The sequence below is a fragment of the Crocodylus porosus genome, unplaced genomic scaffold (assembly GCF_001723895.1).
Source record: "Crocodylus porosus isolate Cpor-Errol unplaced genomic scaffold, CroPor_comp1, whole genome shotgun sequence".
Lineage (NCBI taxonomy): Eukaryota > Metazoa > Chordata > Crocodylia > Crocodylidae > Crocodylus > Crocodylus porosus.
The window spans coordinates 11,537,462-11,549,491 of record NW_017728926.1 but is presented as its reverse complement, the minus strand read 5'-3'; the positions used below and the strand labels follow the sequence as shown (position 1 = coordinate 11,549,491).

The following is a 12,030-nucleotide window of genomic DNA, read 5'->3' as shown; positions in this document are numbered from 1 at the left end:
GATTACCCCTGTGTAAACGCAGCTTCTGCATGAAGCACAACCACAAAACCCGCACCGTGACTACACGCTGCAAAGAGGACATGCCTGAAACGTGGGTCACCCCACCCCTCTGCTTCCCCAGCACCACGGTCCACCGTCCTTTCCAGGGCTGCGATCTCCGATTCGGAGGCTGCCGTCGTACCCAGCGCAGAACGCCCCTCCCTCCTGAAGCAGCAGAAAGGCACCGAGCGGGTTTGTGGCCACCAGCCTCCGCACACAATCCCTCCCTTTACATTGCACGCGCACAACGCCGGCTTGAAAGGACGCTCCTGAGGTTGCAAAGTCAAGCACAGCAAAGTTAGGAAGTGCCTCAATTAAGGCCGCTGTTAATTCGCCCCCTTGCGCTCAGGCATTCTGTGGCGGGCTTTAATTACACAATCACAGGGTATTTTTTCCGCGGGACCCCTGCCTCATTCGGTGCACAGGCTGAATGGCGCTTGCTTAATGAGCAGCTCTTCAGCCGCTCTGTTTTCTTGTCGCTGTTCAGTGTGTGGCCCCAGGCTTTACATCCTGCGTGCTACGCAGAACCGCGCTCTGAAAGCAGGCTGAGGAATGTCATTGGGCTTTTCAGCGAGCCTCATCACTGTCGAGGCTGAATGCTTGATAAACAGCCCGGCCTGGACTCCATCCTTCTCGAGCCCAGTCTCCTGGCCCAACCGGTCCCAGGCCCCCTCGTCACTCCAACTCCCAGCGCCTCTGTCCCTCTCACCTTCGTTTGCCCTGTAGCAGCCAGGAGCGGTCAAAGCAGGGAAAGAAAAATCTTTGGGGAACTGAGGCTTCTACCAAGCATGTGCAAAATGCAATTTTTAAAGGCATTTATATGCAATATTTAAAATGCAATATTTAAAGGCATTTTATATGTATATGCAACATTTAAAATGCAATATTTAAAGGCATTTAAAGGCGAAACAGTCACATTCAGGCAGAATGTCATGGGAAAAACCAAACATTCATGACCAGAGAGCCGCCCACCAGCCAATTCCAAGTTCCTCCTCTGACGGATGGTCCTAGCTTTTCTCCAGGTCAAGAGAAGATGATTTACTATGTGCAAAACAGCAGCTAGTTCCCCCGCTTCAGCTTGGGAAACAAAAGAACTGTTGTGGATCTAATTTAAAAAAAAAAAAGAAAAAAAAAAATCACCGGCCTCAGGCAGATTCCTGACGTGCAACATTTCAACGTGGCTGATTAAAGCTTAGGAAAATTATAAGCAGCTGAAAAGGGTCCTTGCAATGGGTAGTGCTGGGCATACCTAATAACAGTCAATGCCCCTCGCCCCGTGGGCCACAGATCTTATACCAAAGTGGTGCCCGGGACATGGATCCAAGGGAGGGGAGGGGAAGGGGAGTAGCGTGCCCCCTCTGCAGAGATGGCACCGCGGGAAGGGGCTTGGACAGGAGACTCCTTACGCCCCTGGACAGGTGGGCAGTGGAGCTCATAGCCAAGCTGGGACCTGGCTTGCATGTAGCTGCAAGATCCCTCTGGGCTCATGTCGACCTGTGAGACTTCGGTGGCAGGTGCCCTTTACGTCCTGGCAGCACAGGTGGCAATGAACCCACAACCGTGGGCAACACACAGGGTATCTCCTGGGGAACTAGGATTCGACTCCAAATCCTTCAGCTCCAGACAACACCAGCGCCTGCTGACAACAAGCCCAGTCTAGCAGGTCCCTCAGCCTTCCTGTGGAGCCCGCCACTAGCATGCACCATCATTTGCTCACACGCACAAGGCCATGACCTTACATTACCAGCGGATGGAGGGGGGCAATGCAAAGTGACAGGCACTGGCTAGCACCGCCGTAGTCTTCAGCAGGCAGACTGGCAGGGGTGGCCATGCAGGTGGGGAGCTGCCGGGTAAAAGGGTCACAGCTCACGTGCCTCCCGTCGCCTTCTCTGAAAGCAAAAAGGCGTGAGGCAGCTGGAGCCGATGGCGCTCTGTCTGGTTGTTCCCTCCTCCTTTATATAACCTTATTATTAATTGAAGTGCTCTGGGATATGGATGAACTTTCCCTGCTCTGCATTTATTATGCCTCCATGTACCTTAACAGGGGAATTTCAGGTGCCCCAGTGATGACGGCTTGGAAATCTTTACTGCTTGGTTTGATGGGAGTGGCTGCAGCGCCCTGCAATGACCGGTCGCCTTCCCGACTCTCCCTCCAGCCAGGCATTTTTGAATTGCTGGAAATCTTCTCATGCCGGAGCCAGAGGCAGGGGCTTTCACCTAGCCCCGGCCGTGAAGGTGTAGCCTGCCCATTGCCAACGGTGAAGCTAGGCCTGAGCGCCAGGCAGCTTCCTATCCCTGTTACACTGATTTCAATCCAGACTTGCATCATGGAAACTCTCTCAACCCAGAAGAGCTGGCCAAACATATGGAGATCAAATCCTAATTATAGGGAGTGGGAGATATACCCCAGGGTTTGGAGGGCGAGGGTGCAGAAAACCTCACACCAAGACCATGTGGGTTCACTATCTAATTCTTGGGACTTGGTGACCCGTGACTTAGTCTGCAATCATGGGTAAGTCCTGGGACACTGGGTTTCTGAAACCCTGTGCCAAGCTGGTGCCATCATAGTATTGTGCACTATACCCACAACCTCTGGGTAATTAGGACTAATTAATTCTTCCCAGGGGAAACCCAGGGGAGACAGGGATAGGTCCTGGGTCTTGTTTGCTGCTGCCACCACTGCTGCTATCTCCTCATTCAAATGGAGATATCATTCCCATAAATAAGCATAACCTCTGCCCACACACCCCTATTAAGGAGCTTTTTTTTAGCTGTTGCTTCCCTTCTCCATGAAGGTCAGTCACGGCCCCTGAATCTCCGCACATGGATGAAATTAATAAAGAGCTGTGCCAGAGACAGGGCTGTGCTTAATTACTACACACGCTTCCCTGCAGACAATCCCAGCCCATCTCCTTTGTGCTTCGAGCATGAGCTCCCTTTGTCATTTCTGCAGAGAAGGTTAACTATCAGGGCTGTGTAGCCTTAATTTGTACAAGCAAAGCAGCCTAATTTGAAGCAACCCAGGAGATAGCAATGGGAAAGGCGCGTGCTCCAAGTAGTAGCAGCCGGTAAGGGTAGGGGCTGGAGGCACCAGGTGCGGTGAACGCCATCTTTGAATTTCTGCTCTATCAAGGATGAAATGGAGGTGGCCAGAGCTGAGTTCGGCAGGCCGGATGCTAAGGTGGTCAATGGTTGCATGGAGGTAGAAAGCTCCAGGGGAGGTTGTTTCACAGATGAACATCACAGACACCATCCACAGCTGGATGGTGTTGCAAGAAGAGCTTGGCATGCAATGCTCTCAGCCTCACCTCTGCAGAATTTGGGATGGGTGTCAGTCCTTCTACAGGGCAGAGCTGAGACTCAAATGGCGGGAAGTGTAGTCTACTGAAGTTGAGGAGCAAAGGTAGGTGGAATAACTGAGGTCAAAACCAAGGTAGCTGAAGTGGGTGGGGAAACAGTCCCGATCACCGGTCCCTGTTCTCAGTTCCTCTAGTAGAAACACATTCCTTGATTGCAGATTTCCTTGGATTTTTTTGCGTCACTAATTTATTTTACCTCCAGTGTATGAAGGAAAGGTGCATCTATACTCTGCCTTCTACCTGACTTCAGACTAACATGGCTAACTGCCTCTCTCCAGCTTTCTTTTGCCATGGGGTAAAACAGGAAGCAGCTGACACACAGTCAATTCCTTCCTGCCTCCTCTCCTGTCATGGTGACACGCATTGAGTAGCAGACGGCAGCCCCACCCCTGTGATTTCTCTAGGAAGGATTGAACAATAGGAAGTTACAAATAATGCGACGCAGGAGAAGAGAGGTAAAGCAATGATCTACCTCTGATGGTTTCCTGGCATCATATAATGTGAGATAGTGGGTGTGTCTACACATGCATTTACTCCAGCTTAAATTTATCATGCAGTAAGTGGAAATAGTCTGGCATCTACACATGCAGGCATTAAAGCGCATTAACGCTGTGTGGACTGACTTGGGAGTCCCAAGTCAGTCCATACGCACAGTGTTACTGTGCAGTAAAGTGTCTATATGTGCGTTACTGCGCAGTAACTAATCAGGCATAAATTTGATACCTGCATGATGCAGGTATCAAAGTTACCCTCAATTCACCATATTTACTGTGCAGTAAGGGCATGCATGTGTAGATGCACACCCTTACTGAGCAGTCATTTTGGTTACTGCGCAATAAACGTGTGTGTGTAGATGTGCCTAGTGTACTCTTGAAATAAACTGTACTTGTCGACAAACAGGGATTAGCCTGGGAAAGAAAGGTTTGCTAATGCTATCAAGTTCTTCTCACACTCCTGGGCCTACCCCCCACAACACACTGAGGCTCAATGCCATTCGACACATGACTTCTTGCCTGCTTTGATTAGGAGCAAAATGGAGCAATGCTGACTTTTAAACCAGCACTGGTAGTCTTCGGAGTCAACACACCCACTGGGTTAACAAAGGAGACACATTCTCATTGGTCTCCAAGCTATAGTTACAGGCTCTCTTCAGATTCAAGCAAGGAATATTGTTTAATGCCAGAGTTGCTCCTTCCATTTTATTGGTATGATACTTGTCCCCCGCCTCACCCCGCCAAGGCCAGATGGTAGCCGATAAAGAGTCCAGCCACTCATGACACCCATGACAAAGGAAACCATGGTGTCTTTGCTGCTAGAGGAGCCATGTTATAACAAACATCTCACCCACCTCTCCTTCCCAGCAGCTTGGCTGGCTGAAGCCGTATCCTGTCACTCGTGGTGAATGATCCTTCTGATAAACCTCAGAGGGACTCTCCTAAGCGATGTGAATCATTATCCATGGTAATTCTCAATTAAACCTCCAGGACATGACAGACCTCCACTGGAACCACTGCCAAAGTCTATAAAGCCTATGTTTGGCACCTTGCGCACTCACTGAAGTGCCAGCTTCAATCCTTGCACTCCTGGTGACCTGACACCTCTGAACAAGTGGCAAAAGCAATCAGAGTCAACGGCGAGCAAGGGGGCTGGGCTCAAGGGAAGCTGTCCAGGGGGGCAGGAGCTGGGAGACGCAAGCCCAGCTCCAGCGCAGCCACTAGGGGTGTTTGTACATGCCACGATTTTTCTTATTTACCCTGCCGCAACTGCATTTGTGTTTGCATGAGTGGGATTTCCTGCCACTTCCAAAGTCTTTTCAGTGTGTTAAATTAACACTGCTCAGATATGTTTTATTTTGCATTGCCGTTGCTTACGCCGCCGTATTTATGGATTTGTGTTGTGCAGTTAGCAGTTGAGACACTCACCCAGGCTATGGAGACAGATTTGAGTCACTATTCAGCCTGACTTGAGCTGAGATTTAAAGCAGGACATCTGAGAGCTCTGCTGAGTGCCCCAGCCCCTAAGCCATGGGGTATTCAGGGGAAGAGGTTGAGTGGTCTTTGACAAATGTTCTTCTGTGAAAATTGTCATGGTTCAAGGTAGACTAAAAATACAGTTTGAGAATGCAGATGCCTGCATTTCCTTGGTCCCAGCCCTGACTTCTCTTGGGAGCGCTGCTGCACTTCTCTGTGCCTTAGTTGCTCTGTCAGGAAAATGGGGATGCTGCCCTGGCTCTCTAAAGCACTTGCTGATGGATGGGTTGAAGCATGTGAGGGAAGCACTAAACACTCCTGCTTGAACTTCTTCTTTTCTAAATCTGCACTTGTCTCCCTCCTCCCACCCCATGCACACTCCCGTCTTTCTCTGCTACCAGCATTTCCCTGCCCAAGGGGACCTGAGTTGAAGACAGGTTGCTTAGGGTGGCTTTTGGGGGTGAAGACCTTCATTCCAGCTGCTGGCCCCATTTGTGTTCATTTGCTATCCTGTCTCCTGCTGCATCTGTTGCTGCAACCACCAGATCTTGGCAGGAGAGTGTGCAAGCCTCTGCATGAACGACCCCCCTCAAAAACCATATTATAACTGCAAGAGCACCTTTGTTCTTGGTGCCCTGTGGAGATGTGGGAGTTTTCACCAGGGAGATGATGACAAGGACAGAGCAGCAAAAGTCACTGCATCTCCTGCGGTTCCTGAGGCTTGTCATATGCAGAGCTGAGCAGCACAGAGCCTGTGGGCAGCAGCGGGAGGGCTGGAAGGAGCGAGAAGGGCAATGGGAGGTGTGGGGACACAGTTGGAGTGGTGGGGTGCAAAAAACCCCCTCAATGCTCTCCCATGAGAAGCTATGACACCCGAGGAAGGCTGGGCTTGGGGGCAAGGCCTGGCACTTGAGATCTTTGCCACAGACTCCCTGTATGACCTTGGGCGAGTCGCTTACATTTCTCTGTGCCATTATCCTCCATGTGCAAATTGGAGATGACAGTCCTTCCCTGCTCTGGGTTGACTGTCTCCTCCGGGGTTTTATGACGTGTTGGCCCCAGCACAAAGGGGGCTCCTGATCTCAGCTAACGTCTTTGGTGCTAGTGATATAGATGTTAATAATAATGTCACTTCACTCTGGCTAGGATGGGACGCTGGAGACTATAACGTCCTACTCACTGGAGAATATGAAATTGGAAACAACGTGGAGGTGGCCATCAGCTTTAAATCCTAATGAGAAAGGATCGTTTACTGGCAAGGGCAGCAGAAAGAGGGAGAGAGTCAGGACTTCTAGGTCCTCCCTGGGACTCCTCACATTACCTTGAGCCAGCTGCATTCCCCTTTGGTGCCTCAATTTCCTTTTTGGTAACAAGGGGATCATTATACAGACCACCCTCCTCAAGGGAGGTGATGAGCCTTAATTCAATGGCATGTTTATAAAGCGCTCTCTTCTCCATGGGAGGAAGGGGCCCTGGGAGAGCAGAGAGATCTGTTAGCAGGGTGTTCTGCCATCTCTGCAGGCACACTGGGAATTGCAGAGTGATTAAAACCTAATGACTGGTGTATCAGCTGGCTGGAGCGGGGCAGGAGGCTGGATTCATTAGGCACTGGGAGCATGATTACTTTAATGTTATGAGTGCCAGGAACAGGCTGCTGGATTTTACGGCAGGGCCTTTCTCCATGAGCCACTCACTCTGGGGGTTATATTTTAGGCTGCCTGCTCACACATCCTTGCTGCTTTTAAGGCTGATTTATAGGTCCAGCTGCCTCCTAAGAGTATGGCATCTCACAGGATGGTCTGACCATCCCATCTTCGTGGTGAGAAAAGAAGCCGAATGCAGCCGAGAACTACCTTTTCCCTTCTCTAGAGGTTTTTTTTGGAATAGTTTATGCTGAGCGACTGGCCTGCTCCTGAGTTTAGGGCTGGGGGTTAAACTTTTGGCGCTTTGCCTCCCAGCGCTGTGGTGTCCGTGTGCTCAGCACCGCTAGGGAGACCTTCCTGAGGGTTGGAGAGGACTCGAGGCCTTCGGGAGAGCTTTTGACTTGGATGCAGGAGCCACTTTGCATCTGGCTGTTTATTTGGCACTCTGGGCATCTGGATGGAGCGGAGCCCTCACTTGGCTTGAACAGGTTGGGTATCTAAGCACCAGAACAAAGGGCTGACCAGGCTTTTCTCCCACAGCTTGGCTATTCCTACAGGCTTTTCTCCCACAGCTTTGCCGTGGTAGGCCTCTTCTCAGGGGTATAGAGAGCTCATTCAGTGCCTGGGGCAGGTGGGGCTGTGCGGGGTGGTATTCTGACTGCTGTCAAGTGGAGCAGGGAGGTGCGGGGAATAGAAATCCTGCTTGCCCCGGTGCTCTGCGCAGGGAAGGCGGCTGCTGTTGGGAGTGGGGCTGCTCCTCAGGCACAAGTCAGGAGAAATCATGGCCTCTCCAAGAAGAAGCTGGTCCCCGAAGCTGGTATGACTTGGCAGAGAGAAGTCCTGGCTTCACACAGTCCCCCACCTTGCTTACATGACGTGGAAAAATACTCTTGCAAAGGCTGAATTTGGTCCGTAAGTGGAGGGCAGCTGGCTCAGACTATTGCCCCATTGACTCTCGGGGTGCTTGCACCCGTGATCGTGGGGCCATGTACATGTGACAAATGGTGACGAGAAACCATCATTTGTCTAACGTCATAGCGTCACCATGTACACATGCATGATATGTTTTCCTGTAAAAATGTCTTTAAGCATGGCAACTTTGACCACCTCCGATGTATTTTAGTTTGATCGGGGCAAATTGTCCCATTGTGGATAAAAAAATCATGCATGCGCCCATTGGTGTCCCACTGGTGTCCTGTCTCCAACATCTGATGCCCGGAAGTAGGGCAAACCTTCTCGGCTAAGAGTGCAGTGCTGTACACAGAGACAGAGAGGTGCTGCAGCCAAACTCTCTCTCTCGAAGGCCCCCTTGGTGGGTATTTCCGCCCCGATAGCACTAGGAATTCCTCCCGTGACCCTGTTACTCTTCGTCTGCTTTGCTGTGGTTTTTATTGTTTAAATGCTCTCTGTATCTAAACAAAGCATCCTGGCGTGAAGGATTCGATCTGGGGAAGCCAGTCAATACCGGCTGGCGATTAGGCTCTTTGAAAGACACAGAGAGCCGACGGTGGGGAAGCCGTTCGAGGCACTTTTATGCAGCTAATCCAGTATGACTTCTGCTTCCCCTTTGCGGAGGCCACAGGCCTGCCTTCCCAAGAGCGACCTGTCTGAAATGACAGCACTGTGCACCGTTGGAGTGGAAGGCTGAAACAGGCCCTGGCTAAGCTATAAGGAGTTGTATTTCAAGGCTAGAAACTCACTGGGTACCAGCAGGTTAAATAACTAACCTAGGGGCATGCAGGGAGCCAGAGGCAAAACTTTTGCTGCTATTGCCCCTGCTGTAGAGGGGACAGGAGGACCGAGCATGGGACCAGAAGGATGTCGCAGGTTATCAGAGAGGTCTGCAGAGATAAGCTAGGACAGGGCACTTGATTGGGGGCTGGGAGACTGGAGGAGTAGCATGAGGACCTGGGAAGTGGGCTGCTCCCAAAGCAGCAAGAGATGGAAATGGGGATGGACAGGCAATGTTATGGGGGGCGCCGCAGGTCCACAGCAACAGGTGGTGAAGACTGCACAGCACTGGAGATACAGCTGGTCCTGCCCATGAGAAACTGGGGCCCAGTCTGGCTGCAGGAGGTGTGGCAGAGCAGGTGGGAAGAGGCAGAGTAGGGCAGGAACAGCAAGGCTGGCTGAAGGTCAGGCCGCATGCAATCAGCCTCTGCTGCTAGCTGGGTGTTCACTCTGATATAAACTTCCCTAGTTTCTTCTGTGAATGCAGGACAAAATGTGCCCGCCGACGGATTGGCTGTGGTAGTCAATCTGCAGGATAATCTATCTTCCCCTCTGTTGCTGCAGTCCTGTTAACTGTGTCCTTAACCTCTGGCAGAGTGAACACGTCCCTGCTCTGTCAAGCAAGCATTGCCCTACATCCACCAGCAAGTGTGCAGACAACTGCTTGTCCTCTGTGGGCTCTCGGCTCAGCAGCACCCATGGTCATGGGGAGACCATGCGATTTGCAAGGGAAGGCAGCACCAAGGTCAAACTATCCAGGGCTTTGGAGAGTGTGGAACAACAGCCCCGAGCTTGAAGGGGCAGGAGCCCCGGAGGCAGGGTCGGGCAGAATAAATGAAGCCAAGCCTCTGTGGGAAACTCCAGACCAAGATCTCGAGCCCAGCTATGCAAGCGGCTGCCCTCGCTGTCATGATCAAAGGTCTGCCTGGGTCTAAGTGCCTTGCCAGGCTTGCATGGGTTGAGCGCACCATTTTCCGCAGCAAAATCCTTACTCTGCAAGGACCTCAGCTTTGCAAATGGCCTGGCCCTCAATACCTCTGACAGCCCAGACTTTTGGGTAAGTTCCCACTTAGAACCTATTTTTGCAGCCACTTTATCCCTCTATAATGGGATGAAGCAAAGTCCCCCAGTCCGTACACCCCAAACCGGTTTGAGGCTGGTCTCTGGCGCCTGCTCCTGTACCAGTCGTTACCTGCCAAGACAAGCCCATTGCTATGTGCAGAATATCCAGCAGTATCCATGGCAACTTGCAGGTGAACTTATAACTTCTTGACACATACGGTAATTATTTGTTCTTTTTCTCTCATTATATAGTAGCGATCCCTGGTCAAATTCCTCCAGTCACTCATTAATGGTCAGGAAATGCCTTTTCCCTATTGGTCATTATTATTTAATTAGAGACATATGTAGGTGCATCAGTGTCCCTAGAGCTTATTTAAGACACAATGAGAACGCTTGCAATTAAAGCCATTTTTTTTTGTGCAAAAATCTAGTTGGTCTAATAAAAGATATCACCTCTACCATGAGTCCTGATTGCTTTTTTCTCTAGACCAATACAGCTACAACCTAGATACAGGAACACGCAGGCAAGGAACTACACAACACAAAAAGTGTTGTGGGCAAAGCTGTGCCACTGATGAAAGTCAACTGAACCATGCCCAAAGGCTGATAGCAATGGGGTTTCTGCATCTCTCTTACCTTTAACCAGTACAAAGGGAGCAGGACTGCAGTCTGGGATGCATGCTGAATGAGAAGAGGGACCTTTCTCTCCTCTTGGTCCTGACTTGGTTACCCACCCGGCACCTAACACACAGGAAAACTCTGGGCTGCCAAACTGCCCTGCTCCTGGCATCTCTGCTTCCTCCCCCTGCTTTTCTCAGTCTTGTCCATTTACGCTACCAATTTTCCAGGGTTGCGACTATTTCAAATGATGGGTAATTGTACCTTCCTTCATGACCAGGCCTTGATTTGGGCTGGGGCTGCTGAATAGCTCATGGACCCAGCTCGGGCATGTGAGCTGGGCAGAGGGGCAGCAGCTCAGCACGGCACTGGACTGAGACGACGGACTGGGGTGGCACCTCCCCTGCTCACGGGTGCCCGAGGACTTCATGCACAAAGCAGCATCTCCCAGGCTCACAATAGCACAGAGGCTGCAGGTGCAGAAGGGACAGCATCTGCAGAAACCTGCCGTTAGACGGGGTGAGGAGGAGGGAATCCCTTTGCACAGCCCCCTGCATGGACTTTCCCTCTCTGCCCACAGTCCTTTCTACCGCCCTGATGGTGAGGATCTGCATTCTGCCAGCTCAGAGCAACATTATGGCCATCTCAAGGAAGAGCCAGGGACCGCGCAGTCCAGCCCCGCCTGAGGCCAAAACAGCAGCTCCCTTGGTGGTCCCCGTGCTGGGGCAGCCCATTTGGCAGCAGTGGGCAGCTCCCTAAATAGAGCTACCGGCGGGGTTTTCCATGCCTACCCCTAGAATAGCCCTAGGAGTTTACCCACAATCCCTTTACTGACATATCCAGAGCACCTGCCCTCTTAGCCACAGCGGCGAAGCAGGTTGTACCTGGCTACCTCGGCACCAAGGTAGTCAAGCCATTTCAGACATGGGAGGACAGCCGAGCTGGCTCTCCACCAGGACCCGACCAAAGGCTTTCAGAGCAGAAATGACTCCTCTCCCACCCGTCACACCTGCATCGCTGGTCCGGTAAAGGAGGAGGAGGTGCACTTACACATCACATTGAGGAATATGTTGCCGGATGCCAGGACCACCTTCTCCCGGGTAGCTCTGTCATAAATGCCCACGTGGCACTCGTATGGGCCATTGTCTGAGATCCGAACCTCTGGGAGCCTGGAGGGGAGCAAGGAGAGAGGAAACGTTATTGCAAACTGATTGGTATCTTCTGCAGGACTGCTCTGCTTTGCAGCCCAACTACACTCTCTGCATACAAGACACCATGTCTGCCACAGGAATTTCCCATGAATTGACCATGCCATGTTCTGAAAACAGCTGCGAAAAAAACCCAAGAAGTTTGTTTTGATAAAATAACAGCATTTTTTCTATATTATATTATATTGTATTGTATTATACATTCATAGTTCCTAGGGTCGGAAGGGACCTGAGCAGATCATCGAGTCCGACCCCCTGCCATGGCAGGAAAGAGTACTGGGGTCAAATGACCCCGGCAAGGGGTTTGTCTAACCTCCTCTTAAACACCCCCAGGGTAGGGGCCTGCACCACTTCTCTTGGAAGCTGGTCCCAGACCCTAGCTGCCCTGACCGTGAAGTCG

General features: G+C 51.3%; 1 protein-coding gene across 1 annotated transcript in view; it reads right to left on the bottom strand.

Annotated features, from left to right (window-relative positions):
- Window positions 1-12,030, bottom strand: part of IGSF21 (immunoglobin superfamily member 21) — a 172,409-nt gene that overhangs the window by 85,868 nt on the left and 74,511 nt on the right. Inside the window, exon 3 of the mRNA XM_019541724.1 lies at window positions 11,473-11,591. Within this exon, the coding sequence (XP_019397269.1) occupies window positions 11,473-11,591 (119 nt within the window). The remainder of the gene's footprint in view (window positions 1-11,472; window positions 11,592-12,030) is intronic.